Below are 22849 nucleotides of genomic sequence, written 5' to 3'. Positions count from 1 at the left end.
TTCTCCGTAGGAAATGAATCCATCGCAAAATACGCAGGTGTGTTTTACTTCACCAAATCTCATTTGTATATTTGGCACCATCTCCCTGCCCTCTGGTCCCGTTACTTCCGGTACAACAGATCTTCTGGCCATAATAGGGAGATTATCTAGGTCGTTCCGAAACTGTGCAGCACTGTAGTTGTTAGGATGCCACCTAGTCATATGGCGATGCATTGTGTAGTTTCCGAAACTGTATTTTTTGTCGGTCCCTCTGGACAGTCTATCTTGACATATAAGGCAAGTTACGTATCTTGCATTTACTTTTTTCTGACCTTTGGGAATTTTAAAAAATTGCCAAATGAAGTTTTCTTTCCGGTGAGACGTCTTGGGCTGCTCAGGCAAAAACTGCCTCTCTTCGTGCTCGTCCTCCTGTTCCTCTTCTTCTTCTTCTTGTTGAATTACAACTTGAGCAGGTGGTCCACTCTTCCTTGGATGTGGTGGAGGTGGTGGGGAAGCACCAGCTGAAGCTACTAAAGAAGCCATTGCTCAGTGATCACAAAGGGTCTTTCTCTCACAATGATGAAAGTCAGAGTGAGGAAAGAAGGAGGGATTTTCATCATTTGGGAAAAACAAGAGTTCTCAACCAATCAAAAGTGTTCATTTTAGATTATATGACCTAGTCTTACATCATTAGGAAACCAAAAGTGAAATGAACCAATGAAAAGTGTTATTACCAAGTCACATGACTTGCTGTGTTTACGTTAAGCGCTTTGCAGGGCCTCCCTGTTTGCTTCCAGAAACCTGCGCTTTGGCACTCGCTTCGCGTACCAGTTCGCTAACGTAGCACGTCATATGACGTATCAAGCGACAACGTGGAACGTCATGCGGACGGGAGGCGTCACGATGTTGTTTTCTAACGCGGCACTTGCGGTAAAGAAACGTTTACCGGCTCGCGGTCTATTTCGCGGCATCAAGGTCAGCTAACGGGAAGCTTCCCGATTCGCGAAGCGGGAACGAAGAAAAAAAAATATTTAAAAAAAAAATTATTCATAAACATATAAAATATATTTTTGGATTTAAAGAAGAATACATTTTACAGCTACAGATATTAGCTGTTAAAAAACCAATGAAATTCACAGAAAAAACCATAGGTTATAGACCATATATAGTTAGGAATTAGCATTTACAAAACCTTGAAAATTCACTGAAAAAACCATAGGTTATAGACCATATATAGTTAGGAAATAGCATTTAGAAAACCTTATTTTACTCACACAAAACCATTGAAATTCCATATATAGTTAGTTGCACTAACTATATATCGCGCACCTGCAATCCACTGCTGATGATGTCACATATTACATCATTCATGACATGGTCAGTGACATCACTGATGACATCACTGATGACATCTCAAATGACATCACTGATGACATCACTGATGACAACATCCAGTGACTGTATGCTTCTGTAAAGTTAAAATATGTCTTACATATTGAAGAATGAGTGGATGTATAAGTGTCTGGATGAAGGATTTAGTAGGTGCATGACTGACTGTATAAGTGAGTGATTAAATGTGTCTCACTGAGTGCATGGGTTAGTGACTAAACTGTTTTAAATTGTGCATCATTGTGTCTGTTGTTTTGTAATCTGATGCATGTGTTGATCATTAGCTATATGACTAACTATATGGGTTATTGATTAGTTGCCCAAGTATTTGTATGGGAGACTGAGTGTGTGTGTGGGTGTCTGGGAGGTGTATGACTCTGTGCATAGATGTGTGAGCAGTTGATTCACTAGATGTATGGGTTCAAAAGTGCATGTGGAAACATCTGTAGGGGCGGTTGACTGTGTGCATGAGTGTATTGGTGAGTGAATGGATATCTCAGTGCTACATGTCAAAGTAAGTACATATGTAAAACACAGTACATGTGATAGTTGACATATATAAATAACTGTGCATAAGAGCCAGTGAATGTGTGAGTGGCTGTATGGATTATTGTGAACTTGTATCAGGGATTGTATAACAGAGTAAATATGTGTTATTATATGTTCCAATAAGTAAGGTGTGTATAACTATATAGTTGAGGAAATCGAGGTGTGATTGATTCTTTGCAAGACTGACTAGGTGTGTGAGTAACTCCATGGATGAGTGACAGTCTGTGAGTGTCTGTTTACACTGAGTGTATCTAAGGTTATATTAGAGTCTGAAGAGGTTCATTGTATCATCACATGAATGATGTCATCAGTTATGTGATCAGTAATGTCAAATGAGATGTCATCAGTGATGTCATCAGTGATGTCATTTGAGATGTCATCAGTGATGTCATCAGTGATGTCACTGACCATGTCATGAATGATGTAATATGTGACATCATCAGCAGTGGATTGCAGGTGCGCGATATATAGTTAGTGCAACTAACTATATATGGAATTTCAATGGTTTTGTGTGAGTAAAATAAGGTTTTCTAAATGCTATTTCCTAACTATATATGGTCTATAACCTATGGTTTTTTCAGTGAATATATATATACATACATTCTTGTATAATAAGTATTGAGGTCATATAGGGAATAGCCAACTCTTGACTAATCTTCTGAAGCTGTGATGGTTGTCAGCGGATCATATGTTTGGGGAAAACATATTCCACAGTTTAGCTGCCTTGACAGGGCAAGATGTTCTGCCCATATCTTTTGACTTGTATAATTGGATTTTAAGACGAGGTGCCAGTGTAGACGGAGATTCCATTAACATGCATTTTGTGATTTGTTTCCTAGTGAAAAGTGGTCTGTTGCCATATATTTATTGTGTGTGATACAAAGCAGCCTGAAATGAATCTTCTGGCAACTAGTAACCAGTGTGGGGCCCTCAAGGCAGGGGAAATATGTGCTTGTGGCTTTACAGATAGAAGTAGTCTGGCAGCAGACTTTCTAATTCTCTGTAATGTTCTTATTGTAGATGTAGGTGAGCCATTATATAGAACATTATCATACTTAAGTTTTGATAGGACAAGAGAGATTGCAGCTTGGAGCTCGTGGGGGAGCAGTAGGTGTGGGAAGATGTTTGGCAGCATTTTCATGGTTAGAAAGCTTAAGTTGCTTACCTTATCCACTTGTGCATTTATTGATGGCTTGGAAGTAAATATAAGGTTTCTTACCTCCTTGGATATTTTTGCCAGTGGTCCTAGATCATCAGGCACATGAAGGGCCATAGGTTTTACATTCACCACTGGTGTGTAATTCATTTTTGGACACATTCAGTTTCAGGTAGCTCAATGTCATTGTCTGATCAATGGCCCAGAGGCACCTAAAGATTTTGCAATTTCCATGCCTAAGACAGATGTACTCTTGTATTGACCCTTGGTTTTTAGGCTTCCATGATGATAGACACAGATGACTGTTGAATCTTGATATTATCCATTAAGGAAACACAACTTGATGAGCATGTGAGAGATACCACAGTGTAAGATGAGACTGACATAACCATGTCCAGATCAACCTTCACTGATGTAGGCCTTTTAGGCACTTATGCAGGAAGAGTCTTGTACGTTTGTGGGATCACAGTAGGTAAATGTACTCTATACTGCTTCTTTGGTGAAGGAGCGGATGCTGATGGAATAATCAATTATCCACTCAGAGACAACTGCCTCTTTTGTGGAGGAGAAACTGATGATGCAGGGACTCTATACCAACACCGTACAGTAGATAAGTGACTTAACAGGGCTAAGGATTAGGAATTTCCCTTACTTTCAGCACTCACTCAGAACCATCTCATAATCCCATATGGGATGTGGGCTTATGGTCTGCCTGCTGATGACACCTAATGATTACAGTGCCGTGTGTTCAGGAAACGGATATTTGCTATGTTAGTAAATCCCTGTATGCCACCAAATGGGAGAAGGCTATTATTTGTTCATCAAATGTGGACAGCAGTGAGAAAAAAAAAGCCTAAAGAAAAGATGAGAACATGGTTCTCACAGGAAAGACAACGGAGGGACAGAAGGGGGAAGGGCAATTCAAAAGTGCCACTCAAGCAGGACACATCCACAAAAAGAAAACAAAAATGAAAATCAGAAGAAATGATAGGTGAAAAACTGCCCAAAAAAGTGTAAAAAGAGAAAAGAAAATAATAATGATTAGAAGTCGAGAGTGGAGAAAACTGAACGTAATAAAATATATTGCAAATCACTTAGGAGGAGGCACTTTGATGCCGCCTTGGGCGTACTACATGATTAAGAGACTGCACTATATATACTTCTTACATACAATTATAGACTCTTTGATCCTGCTATGACATTCACAAAATGCCTTCATAAATGAAACAGAAACCCCCGTCTTACCAGAACGGTAAAATACGTGAGTTGGGACTTCACATCGCTCTTCGGGCCATGACTGGTGAACATGTGCAAAGACAACTTTTGTGGCAACTTGTTCGCTTCAATGTGAAGGAGGTTCTGGCTGTTTCTCCAAGTGTTGTAGGCTTTGACGCGTAGACTGAAGCTGGCCTGCTGGGAATCTCTCAGGCGTGAATCGCTCGTCTTAACCTGGAGGTAGCCATTGAGATAATAATGATATGCATATTACAAATATTGTCCTGTTCATTGAATCCAAGAGAACTTATTAACACAACTACTGAATATTTCTGCTAATCAGTATCAGACAAAATTAAACTTCACAATACTTTGGTGCAATGGCTTTCATCTCTCTCTATATGGCACCACACAATTACTTAAAGTACATGCTCAATCCATTCATATGTAATATATCTCCAACAAAGGCTAGTATTGAATGTAAATATGCAAATAGCCATATGTATATTATATATGTGGATGTATATCTATGTACCGAAACGCGTCATATGGACTTTCAAATCTAAGAATACATAAGCATGTCATGGCAAAATCTGGATTTTTGTATATATATATATATATATATATATATATATATATATATATATGCAACAATGTTCCTGCTCACCACTCCATGGTGAGGAAAACCAGGTAAGGACCTCTTAAACGTGACTTCGTCAGAAGAAATAAACAAGAGAAGGCAGCAAAACTCTCTCCAGTGAAAGCAGGATATTTATTTCACACAAATTAAATTAAGAGACATGGTGTCGTCCATGACGCGTTTCACTCCTAAAAGGAGCTCGTTCACATAACGCGCCCCGAAGTTCAACCACAATTTATAGATTGTACACAGGTGATTTGATTAGAAAAGTGTCAAAAAAGTAAAAATACAGAACAGACTAAAGTGAACGCCATATTGCATGAGTCACAATAATACAATGCCTAAACTGATTTACATTCTTGGACTAGACCTTACTTTGTAACGATTTGCTCAATGTCAAAAACGTTGCAACAAAAATGTTTCGATTAATATATACAATATATACAATAATTCATGTGAACATAAATAAATGTAGACAATAATCGACAAGTGTCCTAGTCAATACATTGTGAAAAATGAAGGACAAAAAATGACAAGTGTCTAAATCTTATCCATAATTGAAAACGTCCTTCATTTATATATTTCAATGAAATCCAAATTTGATATGGTGCAAATAAATTTCCATTCAGAATATATTTTGTTGGTTGGCAGAGAAGAAACATGATGTGAAAATATGGCCTAAAATTAAAACAAAAAAAATAATGTGTATAAAGAACATGATTTGACGTGCTGGATCATACAAAAACGTGTATTAAAAACAATACCAAAACAACAACAGAGACTATCAGAGAAAACCAAAAAAATGTTTTTCATTTACAAATTAATAATAAATTTAGAAATGCCCAACACAGTTTGGAGATAAGATAAAATGCAGCAAACATCTCAAATTTCAAATAGGGATGGATTAAAATGCCAGTGAAAGACAGCAAAAAGAAGTCACAGATATATAGCATCAGTTCTAATTTCATAAAAAGTGACTTATTGCGACTTTCAAAGTACGACTTTACACGAACACCATGGGACTGCTTATAGAACAGATTACAGTATTGGAAGATTTATAGAAAAACATGTAAATCTTCTGTAAGATTTAGACAGTTGGGGGCTCTAGTATCAAGCAATAGAATAAAATGGGATTCTTTTTGTCTTAATAACCACTCACGATCACCTCCCCGGCCGGGGACTGGTACCAAGCATAAGACAGTGTATTCTAGATCTTTTAACTGATTGTTGTGAACAGCTTTAAAATGTCTAGCGACAGGATAGTCACTATTGCTGTTCACAATATATATATATATTGTACAGGAACTGCCCTCTTACACAAGAGACACAAAAGACTTTCTGAGATACATTGAAGGAAGCCCATGGGAATCTAACTTCCTAATGGTCACTCTTGATATAGCTAGTCTATATGCGAGCATTGCCCACGAACAAGGCATAGACGCTATTCAACAGATTTTAAAACAATGACCGTCAAGATTTGCTGAACACAGTGAGATGCTTATTGACTTTTTACATGTCTGCCTGTTTAATAACATCTTTATTTTTCAGGATCAGATTTACAGACAGAAACGGGGGACGGCCATGGGACCCTGCTTCGCCCCCAGCTATGCAAACTTGTTCGTTGGCTGGTGGGAGAAGCGGGCGGCATGGTCGAACTCCTGTGACTACTTGGTTGAGAAAACCATTATTTGGAGACGGTACATAGACGATCTCTTTCTTGTCTGGCGAGGCAGTAAAGAGTCGGTCTTGGAATACATAGAGCATCTGAATAGCAACAATTTGAATCTAAGGTTCTCAGGCAATATAAGTGTTATTGAAGTCACCTACTTAGATGTCAGTGTCTTTGTATCAGATGGTAAGATGCAAACAGCACTGTTCAGGAAACCCACGACGGGAAATTCAGTGCTACATGCACGGAGCAGTCATCCGATCAGTCTAAAAAACAGTATCCCGTACGGGGAACTTCTGCGAATTAAACGCAATAGCACTAGATCAGAAGACTTCTTAGAGGCTGGTGCAGAATGTCTTAATAGGTTTCGGGAGCGAGGCTACAAAGAGAAGATGCTAAGCGAGGCATGGAAAAAAACAGAATCCAAAAATAGAACTGATTTGATCACTGATGCCCCCAATACGAGATCCTCTGTTACCAGTAATCTCAGACTAATTACGAATTTTTCTAATGCAGCTAAAATTCTGAAGAGAATAATGTATTCTAACTGGAACATACTGAAATCAGACCCAATTATTGGTCGAGACATTCCCTCTCATCCCTCTCTGACTTTTCGTAAAACCAGATCGCTCAAAGATCATCTTGTGCAAAGTCACTTACCATGTATCAGTAAAGGCATACAGGGACTATCTGGTTTCTACACATGCAGTAAATGCAAGGCGTGTGCCGATAGCAATAAAAATACATCTTACCTAATACCTGGGAGAACAGACTCTATAGAAATCAACAAATTCATGAACTGCCTCACACCTTTTGTTGTCTACTGCCTAAGCTGCCCTTGTGGCCTTAGGTATGTGGGCAGCACGATTCATGCGACCAAAATACGTATATTGGAACATCAGAGGTCCATCCAGAACAATGACAATAATTACCCCATAGCACGCCATTTCCAGTCACACCATAACAGTAATCGCAAACGTTTGAGATATTTCTGTCTAGATCATGTGGCTCGAGATCCGCGAGGCGGTGATAGGGAAAACGCCTGAGGAAACTAGAGTTTCGTTACATCGTGGAGCTAGCCGCTAAAACTCCGTTGGGACTGAACATGGGGAAGAACTCAGGGTTCACTTGTAAATATTGTATATTGTACTGTCGTTTTTTTGAGGTTGGGAAGATGAGTCACAAGGCGATCTTAGTTTCTTTCCACAGTATATAATAGTTTTTTGCCTGTGTGTTCTCTGTGATTGAATCTTTATATTTATTTGTATTTTTTATTTTTTATTTCCCTTTTCCAAGAATGCCCATCCAGGGCTACATTATCTGCTTGGTTAAATAATGTGGGGTTATTACTGTGGTACGTATGCCCACCCAGGGCGATATCTCATTACTGTGAACCGTGCAATAATCTACATATTGTATAGCGCGATAACTATGCGCGATGCTGTAGCCCCCCAATTGAACTGAGCTTTGGTACTAAACTGGGTCTTGGTTAAATTTTGTGACCGTCACAGACATTGATTTTCCTGCATCACTGCAATGTTGAATTTCACTGCCTAAATTATGTGAATATGTATTTTGACTTTACTGTGGAGAAATGTCAATGAATTATGTCACTAATATCAATTTATCAATGCTTTATTGAGTTTTGCGTAACGAACAAGTGTTATGTCTGACACTAAGATGGCGCCCGATAGTGACACAACCCATGTGATTGTTTGTATGTTTATTTAAATGAGGAGCGTTATGGAGGCTGCCTTACACTGACAAAGGCGTACCGCTGAAACGCGTTTGTGCTCATTCATTTTGTGCCGAATAAATCCAACAAGAATTTAACCCCCCCCCCCCGCAAGTGCTGGCTGTTTTTTCTTTGGAGCCTATATATATATATATGGGGGATCCGGTGATAGGCAAAACTTTGGCGAATTACCCGGCAATTACCTATAGTCGGGCGAGATCTATGAATGACATGCTGGTGAAGAGTAGCCCGGAGGTACAAAATAGGGACAATTGGCTCAAAAAAATTAAAGGTTTCTTAAAGTGCGCCGTGTGCAAGGCATGCACCATAGGAAAAAATAAAACATCCTATAAATCCCCATTTAGTGAGGCTCTGATCTCAATTTCCAAGAAAATGACATGTAAATCAGATTATGTCATTTATGTTTTGGAGTACGCTTGTGGACTATGTTACGTTGGTAGCACGAAGCTACAAGTACATAAGCGCATACTCCAACATATGAGAGCTGTAAACAACAAAGATGAAGCTTACCCTGTGGCCAGACATGTAAACATGTGCCACAGAGGAGATTTGAATTGCCTCAGATATTATGCTATTGATATGGTGCTACCATTACGTAGAGGGGGGTAACAGGGAAGCACATTTAAGGTTACTTGAAACAAAGTACATATTAGAGCTCGACACCAAAACACCAGGTGGCCTCAACGCGACAGAGGATCTGTACACATGTTTGTAATTATGAAACTAAAAATCACATGTGTTTTGAAAGTGTCCAAGTCATTTCATCCTACCTGAGAGTCCGTAAAGAATGTTGGTGTTAGATCAGAACTTCAAAAACTGCTTTTTAATTAGATTATTATAATTTATTTTGTCACTATGGGAAATCACATTTCTTTTCTTAAGCACATAGGTGCAGGGTACATTATGAACTCCTGGGCAGTGTAGTAGCAGTAGTCCACAAACAATGCCCACTTGGGCGTCATACCATCAACTCTTAATTTTTTCTTAAAAAATCCCACTTGGGCGTTGCACTACTATCCCTTTCCTCCTGTACAATACGGTCCTGACTAGATAGATTTCAGTTTAGCAAATAACTCCATATTAAAGGGAGATTTTGTATAAATCTTTATCAAAGATCAATGAAATTCAATGTATTATATTTCGATATAAGGTCTATTTTTTGATAATTACAAAATTGTGTACATATAATTAATTATTGTGGTATATTTTTTACATTATTTGTACTCAATGTTTTTTGTATTTGGCAATTTTGCACATATTTATATGTATATATGTATATTGATAGTATATTTTTTTATATATATGTATTTTATCTACTTATTGTGAATTGTGTACACAGGTCTGGATAAGGAGGTTGTAAAATATGTAAATACGATAAAACCAACAATATTTACTGCATTGATATATGATGTATAGAGATAATATTGTGGACTAGGCTGAAGTATGTTGTTTAGTTCTATAGGCCCGGGGTCATGTGACCATCACCTGCACCTTAAAAATCATGTGGTGAAATTGACCATGTCATGTGATCAAGGGCTCCAGGGCCCGAAACGCGTCATGGCGAACAAAAGGTTGCACGAATAAAATCTGCGCTAAATATACCTGTTTGGGTCCGGTTCGTTTCTTGTTTCCAGTTTTTGGGTGCAGCGACGAAGTTTCCGGCGTATATATATATATATATATATATATATATATATATATATATATATATATATATATATACATAAAGACAAAGAACAGATGATCCTAATTCGTGGAGGAAAAGTCGAGTGATTGACCTGTGGGTGGGGTTTACAGAATTTTTGTTTCTCATACGTTTGCAAAGGGCCGGTCTTGGGCATGGGAGAGTGGGTACAAGGTGCCTAGGTTTAGGGAGGCACACAATGAACTGACCTACCTAACTACTTTTTTTTTAATTACGGGCTGCCAGTGCTATTTATGTTCTCACTCTCTTTGTTTGTTTCCCTCTCACTCCTGTCTCCTCATAGGGCCTCTCACCTTCAATTTAGCACCTGAATAGGTGATTCAGGTGCAGGGTAAGAGGGGAAAATGTGTGTTAACATGCTGGTCACTGTTATGATAATCTCCCGAATGGTGTTTTTAGAATTGTGGCAAGGAACTTCTATTGTAATTTTGAACCCCTTGGGATTACCAATGACACACTTAGTGGAGAGGAAGACGAAGTATGGGCAATTCCCTTGCTTACACTCTCAACTGATTTAAAAATGGTCTGCAGGAGTCCTGCAGCTAAATATCTTTACCCTCAAAAATGGCCCGAGTGACTGTAATAAGAAGATCCCATCAGAAAAAGAGGGAAAGGTCACCTTAAATCAGAAGGGTGGGGCTAGTTGCATAGATTACATCTTGAGGATGCTGTCACAAGTAATCGATATGGAGGTGGTTTCCAGGCAGGACAGTGACCACAAGGCCTTGAACCTCTCCCTGAAGTTGTGGGCTCCAACATCTCATCACATGACCTAGAACCCTTTGACCGGAGGCTCTTGCCAATCAGCAATCGATGTAGGTTAAGATGGAGTGGTAATGTTGCCACTCCGACTATCCAGGGTCAGCAGTACGAGGCCATTGCTACAGCCTTGGAAGCAGTCCTGGCACTAGGAGGGAGTTATCTTGCAGTGTCCTCACGGGAGGACCTTACTGACACACACATTTCCTTGTTCTGCTCCACAAAGGAGCTTTTTTTTGGAAGAAGCCAGGACCCTTCCTAAATAGACCAATGCGGCCAAATGGTGTACCAAGGCATGTCAATTAGTGTGGCAGACCTTGATGAACGCTGTCAAGGGGTGGACCATAGCTGCAATACAGGAAGCTAGAGCTTCCTATTAAGCTGTACTGGGCAAGGCCATACAAGACTATAAGATGGCTAGATGGGAGACACTACTGGCTGCATCTAAGGGGACAGACCATCGCTCCTTTTGGCAAATTGGTCCCCAATAAGGGTCTAGATTCTGTAACCCCACTGAATAGTATTATAATAGCTGCCGCTTGGGTTGAACATTTCTCTGGCCTGTATGTGCAAGATGTGAGGTTGAATGAACCTGCCTTGTTGCCAACTGCTGGCTCTAGACTGAGTCCAGCTATCCAAGTGCGTGAGGGTGTGACCTTAGCCATACATGAAGAAGGCCCAACCCCCCCAGGGGAATGGAAAAAGAGGAGTCAATCAACTAGTGTTTTTCCTGTTGCTGCCCCATCCCACCAGATATACTCACATCCCTATCACTGTGAATAAAGTTGCTGCAGCAATTGATTGGAATACACCAGGGAAAGCACCAGGGCTTGATAAGGTGCCTGGAGACCTGTGTAAAGCCGAGAAGGAAATTTGGTGCCCTTATTTTGCCATTTTTTTCAATAATATCATGAGTGGGCTTACCATGCCGTGAATTTGGGATGGCGCTGATATCATCCCAATTTACAAGAAGTGCTTCGGCTCTGGCCCATCGAAATACCGCCCAATCAGTCTTCTTGACAGCTCACAGAAGCTCTTTAGTTGTATTCTGTTGAGCAGACTATGAGCTTGGATTAAGGATGCAGGAGTTTTGACTCCTCTTCAAGCGGTTTTCAGGGCTCGGACAAGCACTATTGACCAAGTGCTCAAATTACAACTCATCTCATCTACGGTAAGTATGTCATGCTGGGGTGTTGACACCTCTATGTCATCTTTGTCAACCTTTGGTCAGCTTTTGATCTAATTCCCAAAGAGGGCTTGTGGGCAGTCCTAACCAACATGGAGGTTCCAAAATATTGGATTGATGTGTTTAGGAAGCTTCAGCTGGATAATTATTCGCAGGTGAGGTGTGGCTCTGCTAGGTAGTTGACAGACCCCATTCCAATGTCTCGGGAGTGAGACAGGGATGTGTCTTAGCCCCCACTGTTTTCTTGTTATATATTACTGACCTAGCAACCACATTAGAGCAGTGCAAGCATTATGCCCTGCATCTGGCAAACAGGAAGGTCCTGGCACTCCGGTTTATGGACAACACCATACTGGTCTCAAAATCTCTAATGGGCATTCAAAATCTGCTGGATCAGTTTGGTGTCTTCTGCGAGCAGACAGGGCTGGAGATCAACCTCAACAAAACAAAATATATGGGGGCAGATTTACAAGCCCCTTGCGACACTTTTATGCCGCCTTTATGTCACTTTTGTGACGCAGCGGTGGCGTTAACAATGCACCACTATGCAACATATTTACAATGTGACGCATCTAGTGAGATGCGTCACGTTGTAAAGCCCTGTACTACATTATACCTGCTTCAGGTATAATGTAAGCAGGGTGGGCGTTCCGTCACAAGGAAGCCCCGTAAAAGTCTCAGTGAAATCTACAAGATTTCGCTGAGTCACTTTTACGTCCCTGCTGCGTCAAAACCTTAGCAGGCGTACGGAGTGCCGCAGCACAATATGTATAGGGCACCCCTGAGCATTTCTTGAGTTGCGTCGCTTGCAACATGACTCCAGCAATGCGCTGCCCTTACGACAGAAGATGCAACATGCATCTGACTATCCTTGCGCCATGGTGCACTGCATTGTAAATGCGTCCCATCCGTGGTGGCGCAAGGGTATTTCTACGTGTTGCATCTCTATTGGCGCATCCTTGCTAATATGCAGGAATGTGCCAGTCCATATAAATCTGCCCCATGGTATTGAATCCTTGCCAGATGGCCAGATTGCACTCAGTCCTTAATAGTTCCCCACTGGAGAGGGTTCCTACCTTTGAATACTTGGGGATCACCCTCAATGAGCACTTTGGCTGGTCACCCCTGATTCAAGACTGCAAACTCAGACTAACACCAGCATTGCAAATTTAAAACTTGCAAGCTCTGGGGGGGTCTCTACAAGGTGGGGAACTCTAGGGGCACAACAATGTCCATGATCTGGAATTGATGAAAAGTTGCTTTCTCAGACTCCTCACCCATCTTCCTGGCACTCCATTAGTGCCATTCCAACTGGATCTTGGAATTCGACCTCTTGCCCTCAGAGTAAAACTTAGACCCTTATTGTATTGGAGGAGGATTTGGCCCTCAGCAGACTTATTGCCCTTTTGGCTGGGTCTGGAAGGAATCACAAAACTCCCTGGGGCTATTAGGATCCCATGGTTAGGGTACACTAGGTGCTGTCTTGAAGAGATTGGGTGAGGAAATGTGTGGGCCCATCTGGAAACGTTGTGTGGCGTTTCCAAGTCTATGATTAAGGAGTTGCATTGGCGACATGCACATGGTGAATGCATCGGGACTGGGGAGAGGGAGTCAAGGGGGTAGGTACCCTGACCTCGAGTTTCTGGATTTTAAAGACATCTTTTGTCTGGAAGAGTATACAGATACAATTGAGGCCCGGGTTAACAGATCTCTTTATATTAAGCTCCCCATCAGGAACTTGCCGCTTCATTCATTTACTGTGAAGTGGCAACATCCCCTTGCCAATGCTGAACCTGACCTGAGCTGTCCTGCAGCTAAAGAAACTGTAGACCATGCCTTGTATTTTTGCCCGCAATACTATGCACATAGGGGGGAATAGATATCACCGTTGTGATGCAATCATGCACTACAAAATTGCAACCAGGATACTTAAGGCGGACACCGCTGAACCAATTGTATTTGCTGTTTCTCGATTTCTCACATACATGTGGAGACACAGACAGAACATTGTCGCCTTGTTGCTGCTTAATGCCTAGTGCCTAGAACTTGTGTGTTTTTCTGTTATATCCTCAAGTTTACCGCAGTTTTATAAATTATATGCTGCTTTTTTAATATGGACGTCCGGCGCATGTTACAGCACAAAATCATATCTAGGAGCTCTGAAATGAACTTTGGTTTTACCGTTCAAATTACTGTGACATATTACTCATATGCTGCTAGTTCCTATTCTTATGTGCCTTTCTATTTTGTATGTCATGATTTTAAGGATTTCGATTACTTAATGACTATATTCTATTAACATATTGTTATATTTGCTTTTCTGGCAAAATAAAGTCTAACAAAAGTTAAAGTGAAAAGTTATGACTTGAATGACCTGTAAACACAAAAGGCCTTCCTATGAGATTATCTGCTGTAGCAAGGGGGAAGACAAGGTCAGGAGCAGTGAAGTTGGCATGGCGTATGCCTTCCATAACTCTAAGAAAGATTCCCTTTGGAATATTCTATGTTCATACAATTTTTTCAATCATACCTCAATATTCCACAACGCTCATAAACATACGTAGGATCAATACCATCAACACCAGAAAGTCAACAACTAGACAGGGATTATTTTCCGCAAGGGATTTATTTTTTATTTTCTGCTAGCTTATTCATATGGAACTATTAAAAAGTATTTTGCTAAAAGTAGCACAACAATGTACACATTAAAAACAATTATTTTTATAAAAACCCAAGTCACAGAAATGCAAAGAAATTAATAACAACCTCCCTAAAAATAAAACATCGTTTAACTATACCACAAGAAAATTTACAAATATATTCAATAATTCATAGGCAGAAAATAACAATACATTTGTGAGCAAAAGACAGCTGGTACTTTTGCAAGCCTGAAGAAGGAGGTGGATCAATTTAATCCTCCAAAACGCGTCGCTGTCTTTTGCTCACAAAATTACCAGCTGTCTTTTGCTCACAAATTCCTACCTGGAGAATCAAGACGGACTATCGGGGTTATTAAAATACTCGGGGAAACCTATGTAATCTGTAAAGTCCTTGACAAATTTAAGCCAGGGGATGCGATTTGCCCGTTGCAGGTTCAGGCAATCATTGATTAAATCCCGATTGAGGCCAGTCGCTGGGCTTTTCCATACCTTATGCCATAGAAGAAGTGGCTTGTGTTGTGTTTAAGCTTATTGTAATATTTCTACCATGTCTATGCTATGATGTACATTAGTTCTAGGTCCTCTTAAGAATGTTTTAATTAGAACCTAGCTGTGGACAGTTGGAGTGGATCCTGGTCCGTGAGGGTTGTGTTTCCAACTTGCTACAAATAAACTTACATTTGAATTCAGATTGTCTACAGCAACTTATTTTAACAGCTGGACTTTGATTAAGTCAAAGACATAGGGTAGTCCCAGTTCAGTATGGCAAATGTAAATGGCTGTACTATTTGGGACGGCTAAAAGATATTTTATAAATCTGTTCTCGACTAACTGTATGGACTCAACATTTGTGGGTCCCCAGATGCCAGTGCCGTAAGTTGCTACGGGTAAGCATTTAGCTTTGTAAACCATTAGCAAGTCATTAATCTGGCGCTTACCTAAATTCCTAGCGAAAATTGTCAGGGACTCTATGGCTTTTGCAAACAGGAGTTTTCTGGTATTGATGGCTTTAACCCAAGATCCCCTCCTTTCAAAAACAATGCCCAGATAAGAGAAGTTACTAGTAAATTCAAGTTTGTTATCATTTATGAAAATGTCTCTACACTTGGCATTGTGTTTACTAACTTGCAATGTTGATGTTCAGATCTAACCTTGTCATGAAATTTACAAAACACATTTTTGCAAGCCTAGAGGGGTACATGACAAGAGAACAGCATCGTCGGCATGTAGCAATGCTCCAATAAGCCTTCTGCCAAATCTGGGGAGGTCCTGACATTCCCAAATGAGGATGACGCCCAAGTTATTTATGTTAAGACTAAAGAGGAGGGGGGCTAAGCCACAATCCTGCCTTACCCCCTTCCTGACTGGAAAATTATGGCTGCGTTCACGAGCCAGCTCATAACGGACACTGGCCTGGGCATCCAGGTATGATTGTTTTAAAAAATTGAGCAGTGGCATTTCAACCCCCATAGTTTCTAGGATACGCCAACATTTCTGGTGATCAACGCAATCAAAAGCAGAGCTCAAATCTACAAAGCACATGCAAATATTCCCCCGTTTAGCCTGAATATATTTTCCACATCAAAGATTTAGACCCTGCACTACAGTGCCGAATTCCTGGCGAAACCTGTACTGTAATTCTGAGAGTATACCTGTATCCTCCACCCAGTTCTGTAGTCTGTTTAAAATGACACGCCCGACCACTTTCACATGGGAATCTAGGAGTGGGATGGGTCTGTAACAGGCAGGATCATTACGAACGCCCTTTTTAAAAATTGGGACAAATTTAGACTCTGTCCAGGTTGATGTAAAACCCTGCGTACAGCAAGCCTTTAGAACCATGGTTAGTAGGGGACCCCACAACAAAGGACAAGATTTATATAAGTCCATGGGTATGCTATCTGGGCCGGGGGCTTGCATTGATCGCCATGACCACTTCATCCACATTAAAGTCAATTTCAATTGGGAGATGGCTCATATGGCTAGGGCTGTGATCATCGCAGGGGAGCGGCTCTATACTGTAACTGTATAGCCTGGAAAAATTAGTCACCCCCCGGCTCTTCACTAATCATGATTTCAATACTGGCGCGCTATACAAGTGTTGGTAGGGGTCAAAAATGGGGCATTTACAGCCTTCCAAATGCCTTTTGTGTCTTTTAGCTCACTAGGCTTTTTTAAGGGCCTCCCATAATTCTGCTCTTATAGCCTCTTTTCGTGCATTCAGTGTTGTTTTATACGCAGCCCTGGCTGTTTTTATTACTTTCGAATCTCTCTGAATTTTATGAAGGGCGGTTTTTAATGCAGTGTAGCTTTGCTACAGTTAGTGTCAAACCAGCCTGTTTTACCAGTACGAGGTCTATTAGCATCTGATGACAAATTAAGTTGGATAGCCTGTGTAATTCTTTTTAATGATTTGAGAACATCAAAATCTGGAGTGGACTCATCGAGGCAAGCATTGAAATCCGTTTTGCAACTACTTAATAGCAACTTGGTTAACATTATTGATTCAACGCCCTTTGCTTGATCGTGTAACCATTGATTCTATTTAGGACTAGGTTGTGGGCGGGTTTTACGGACTTAGTTCCTCTCGATAGTACTTTGGCCAGTAGGTCCAAGGTAACACTAATAGGAAAATGGTGGCTAAAAGCGACAGCATGAGTATCAAAACTGTGTAATCTATTAGAAAATCTATTAGAGATTAGAACATAATCTATAGTTGACAACAGCCCACGACTATTAAATGTGCTACTAAATGGTATCCATGGGGAACACAAGTCATTTGCAAAGCCCAAATCCAAGGAATATTTAAGCAGGTTAAGTTGTTCCCCGAGGGTGGTATGCAAGAAATGGGAATTATCTATCTCATCATCAGATGTTTGGCCGCAATTGCCATTTTCTGATACTGTACAGGGGCCAATGTTAAAAACCTCTCCCCAAACTATGCAGTAATCCATAGAAGATTGCGTTTGGGGTTTCTCCAGGTGCTTCTGTAGACCCCTCAGAACTGCCTCCATTTGCGGGACACGGATATTGTTATAATGATGTATTAAATATTACCAGTGCAATGTGAAACATCAATTGTCATTTTTATGACCTGATAAAAGATATTGGATACTAAAAAGTTTAGCCTATTAGTAATATATGTACATGTGCATTGGCCACCCTTTTGTCTTCCATGACTGGAGGGTACGGCAGCAGTAAAGAAGGTTTTGAACCCATTATTATGCTGTGGGCTATCCACCCAAGATTTTTGGATGCAAATGATGTCATAGTTGATTATGAAATTGAGCCAAGCAGGATTAGAAAGTTTGGAGAGTAATCCCGCTACGTTCCAGAATAAGATCCTCTCAAGACTAGTCCTATTTATGACCTGTAAATTGCCCTTGTTATGAGCAGGTTCACCTGAAATTACTGTAGTATTATCATCAGGCTTATTTGGTGGATTTAGGTGAGGGGTACTTAGGTTTATCAAGTCTACTCCCTTCTCATTGTTACGGGACAATGGAATCAAACCTACGGAAACATCAAAGGGTAGCTTGTCATTCTGGGCTCCTGGAGTACAAGTACAAGTTCCCACAAATTAATTCTCAATAATTCTTGAGTTGCCACATATGTGATCTCTTTAGTCAATGGGTGTCATGTCCAAACCTGATTGAAATTGAATGTCATCCCCTATTTGTGGTACATGCTTACCGCTGAGGTTGAGTCAATCTATGTCTTCAAGGGATGGAAGTATATCAAATCTATTTTGAATGGGTATACAAAATTGATGTTGGGTGTTAGAGTTTGGAAATCTCAGCTGTGAGGCGAGGTAAATTTGTTACATAGGAGGATAAAAATATCCTAGAGGTAAAACATTTATGCCACTGATAGACTCAGAGTCATACTCATTCTACGTAATATCTCACTCACTAATCTGGGCGTTCTATAAGTATGAGGACAATACAATCACCAGATAGTGTTGTTTTCCCTAATCCCAAACAATTTACCCCAGCAAGTAAGGACCTTAAGAGCATCGCAAGGGATGCACCTTGACGCAAGTTTGACTACAGGGGTCCCTCTACCGCTCCCTTTCCATGGGACATCCTTACACCTATAATTGGGAGTTCTGAAAAAAGCCTTGGTAGAGTTGGACTAGAAGCCAGCCTACGTGAGTGGTTTTATCTTTGTCTCTTAGAGACTTGATAGGAGCCCTCTCTCTGACTCATGCCCTGATGAATGCCATGGACCTGCTGGCCGTAGTGGCAGAAAAATGTTGGCAACGTACATGGAGATGGAGTACTAGACCCCCTAGTCTCCACCATTACTTTTAATATCGAGCCCACTCTGCACTATTAAAATTTCACGCAGGACTGTGCATCGATTTTTAAACATCACTCACTCACTTTTTCAGCATGGGCCCCCACTTAGTTATAGAAGTGCCTCCCTGTCTCAAGGTGTAGGCCAGCCCTTAATCAAATGTGGTTTTTAAAGGTGAGGACAGCGGATGATGAAGCATGACAGCTGGTGGTGTGTGGGGCCAGTCCATACATTTTTTTTAGACGTCTAGCACCACCTTGATCATCGGCAAAATGTGCCTTAACTTTTAATAGGAACCAGACACTGCGTCAGGGTGGCTTCTTGCTGTGTTGCAATGAATGAGGATTCACATGTGGATTTCTCCCTGGTAACACCTAGGGGCATATTTACAATTAAATGTCAGAGCGCGGTGCTGCGCCAAATTCGGCAGCACTGCACTCCAACAGTTTCAAAATACCGGGATGTGCTGTATTTACAAGAATACAGCACTTCCCTGTGTTTCCCCTAGCACTGGCGCAAAAATAGCTGCCTAGGGCCAACGCAGGGACACCTTCCTGCACATAAACAATCAATAATGGTGATTTGCACCTTCTGAGTGTGCTGCAGAATGCAACACACATGGAAAGAGCAAAAAATGAGGAGAAATTAATATTTTCCCCTTTGCATCGCCATTCTAATGCCTGGTATTCCCTGGTGTTACGTTTTGGCTCTGCCTCAGCCTTGTAAATCTGGGATAGCATCAAAAAGCAATAGGTGTTGCGGTGGAAACCCCACAGCAACACCTATTGCATGCCTCTTTGCTGAAGAGAACTGCAGTGAAAAGGGGCATATTTACTCAACGGCAATATGCCATGCAAAGTAGCTTAGCACCACCTTGCAAATATGGAAAATGGTGCTGCGCCCCCGGAGTGTAAAAAGAGTGACACTCCAGTGGCAGCAAGGGCTTGTAAATATGCCACCCTAGTCTCTTAATTAGTTCCCACTCGAGGCAGAATAACTCATAATAGCTGTATGTACATGAGAGGACACCGGTCAAATTCGTTAAACTCTGCATCTAAATCATTTAACTGGCAATATGAATCTATGCATGTGAAACTGTGGAAGATATTAATTGCTGGACATCTAACTATTTTTTCCAGACTTGAAATCAATAATAGATGTGTACGCCATCTTGTAGGGGGGCTGCCTGCCATGTTCATAGTACTATTACTTGGACACAAGGCTGTAGGTATTTGAAAAACGTGAATACTTTATAATTTGCAATATTTATACTTCACTTTCACTAGGTAATCAAAATACTGCCCTTTCCCCTTTTTACCCTTCACAATTAGCGGGGAGTCCTTATGTGGTGTTTGGTGATGTGCAACCCAGATAAGCAGAGTTGCTCTGATAACTTACCAGAAATCTTCATTTTTCTTAGTCCTACTCGTCCTTGTCACAGTCATTACACTTTGAGGTGACTTCACCTTCTGAACAGAAAAAACAAAGATTTCTAAGGAAGCCCTTCCCACCCTCCTGGGTGCTATATAAGGGTAGCTTACCCAGAATCCTCCTGTTATAGCTAAGTAAAATCAAAGGTAAGGATGAAGAGGTGGTGACATTGTAATGAATGTGACAAGGATGAGTAGGATTAGGAGTAATTAATAATGCCAGTAAGTAATTGGAGCATTAACTCTACATCTCTTGTCCTCTTCCCAGTCATGACACTTTGAGGTATACCAAATCATATGCCTTTGATCAAGAAGAAAACAATACTTCATCACAAGTTTGCACACCCAATGACCTTTAATGCAAACTAATGTGATAGCAGAATTAATAACCAAAACATAGACTAGATTACTCAAGAACTGATTTCAGAACTCCTATACAACAGTTTGTATCATAGTCAATAACATTATTCAGTTTGTAATGTTTGACAAAGGTGGCATCTGAAGATCCGGTAGCAGACTTACATATCTCCTGAATAGAGACCCCTGGGAACTCTGCCCACAAGACTGCCATACCTCTAGTGGACCTTCCCTGAACTAAGTTAGCCTCATAGGATCTTTGATCAGTCTGCAGAATAGTAGCTTTTACCCATCTGCTCAAAGTCATTATTGTTGCTTTTCTTCCTCTTCCTGCATGTGTGAAAGTTAAAAATAGTTGGTCTGCTTTCCTGAAGGGTTCTGTTTAAGATAAATGGAAAGAGCTTTTTTAATATCTAAAGAGTGTAAAGAAAGCTCTTCCTTTGAGGAAGAAGAAAGAAAGACGGAAGGAAGAAGCACCTTCTATGACTTATGAAAGGAAGAATTGACTTTATGTTGGAAAAAGGATCATGTCTCAAGATTACTCTTTCCCCAAAAAGTCTTAAAAAGCATGGACAACAAAGTAAAGTTTACCATTCCTTCATGCTGAAGTTCTGGCCACTAAAAAGAAAACCTTGTAAGAGAGAAATTTTAAGTCTTCCTCTTTAAAAGGTTTGAAAAGGGGCACCTGAAGAGATTTGAGAATAATAGGAAGATCCCAATAAGAAGAGGAAGACTTTAAAATAGACCTTAAGATGGATAAGATTTTAAATACTCTATTGGTTAGAGTGTGTATCTTCTTCTGAGGATCAGAACCCCCCCAGAAGGATCTAATAGCAAACCACTGTGATTTGAGTGTGGCAAGAGAGAGATTTAGCTGGAGCCTCTCCACCAGGAACTGTTATATAGTGGAAAAAGGACAGGGTGATGTTGAGAATCCATGTAAAGCACACTCATTTGTCTCACTACAAATTACTTCCAATGCAAGGAATAGGCCTTCAAAGTAGAGGGTTTTCCCAAATTCTGAACTATTTCTACAAAATTAGCGATAGACCCTTGCTCGCTAGGTTCAGCCTCTCAACTTCCAAACTTATAGACCCAGATAGAGGCTGAAGACAAGATTTCCTGATGGGAGACGAAATCAGAGGATAAACCCACAGGGTGATTTGCCTGACTCCTCAGTGGTGTAAACCATGACTGTCTTGGCCTGTAAGGCACTACTAAGATGACATCCACCTTCTGCTAGATTTTGCGATAATATATATGTGATTAGCGGAAAAGGCAGGAATGCATTCAGAGGACTCTGGGGCCATTGCATCAGCAGAACATTCAGTCCCCATGCCCCCTCCATCTGGAACCTTGAACAAAGGATTTGGACCGAGCATTGTTCTTTGATGAGAAGAGGTCTACATATGGAGTACCAAACCTCTTGCAGATGTGCTTGAAGATTCTCCACAACAATGAGAGATTTATCAAGGAGGGAAAAGTTACGCCTGAATGTTGTCTTTCCCCTTGATATGTATTGCTGAGGAACTTAGACAATTGATCTTCACCCACAGTTTTATTAAGGTCGTTCCCTGCTTCAAGGATTTGGGCCTGGTGCTCCCCTGATGGTTGGTATAAGCTATGGAAACAGTGTTGTCTGATCTCTCTAAGTGTCCAAATCAGATTCTTGAATCTTAGGAGAGTTTTGTGGATCACCATAAGTTCCCTCCAATTACATGATAACCTCTGTTCCAGGATGAACCACTTCTGTTGACATGACAGGCCCAACACTGTATCTCCCCAACCAATCCTGGTGGCATATGTATTAAGCACCATAGGCGATTGACAATGCATATGCATGCCTTTCAGAAGTTTGTCTGTGTTCATACACCACACACGATCTAGTTTAACCTGAGCGGCTAAGGGAATGAGGATCTTTAAGGAGTAAATCTTTGGAGAATAGAAGCTGTGGAGTGGCCAAAGGAAGGTGTGCAGATGAAAACGTGCCCATGGATCAGTGAAGACACAATCTACCACATGCCTTTGACGCTCCATGCATAAGCTGGCTGGAACTTCTGAGCTGGAGAGAAGACATTTGAGCAGATGTTGTAGATAAGT

The 22849-nt window shown here is 40.7% G+C and overlaps 1 protein-coding gene across 1 annotated transcript in view; it reads right to left on the bottom strand.

Annotated features, from left to right (window-relative positions):
- Positions 1-22849, bottom strand: part of LOC144752100 (complement C3-like) — a 1799539-nt gene that overhangs the window by 1294188 nt on the left and 482502 nt on the right. The window contains exon 12 of the mRNA XM_078640046.1: positions 4319-4522. Coding sequence (XP_078496172.1) covers positions 4319-4522 — 204 coding nt within the window. The remainder of the gene's footprint in view (positions 1-4318; positions 4523-22849) is intronic.

The sequence above is a fragment of the Lissotriton helveticus genome, chromosome 1_1, assembly GCF_964261635.1.
Source record: "Lissotriton helveticus chromosome 1_1, aLisHel1.1, whole genome shotgun sequence".
Lineage (NCBI taxonomy): Eukaryota > Metazoa > Chordata > Amphibia > Caudata > Salamandridae > Lissotriton > Lissotriton helveticus.
The sequence above is the reverse complement of the archived record's forward strand: the minus strand, read 5'-3'. Positions and strand labels throughout refer to the sequence as shown.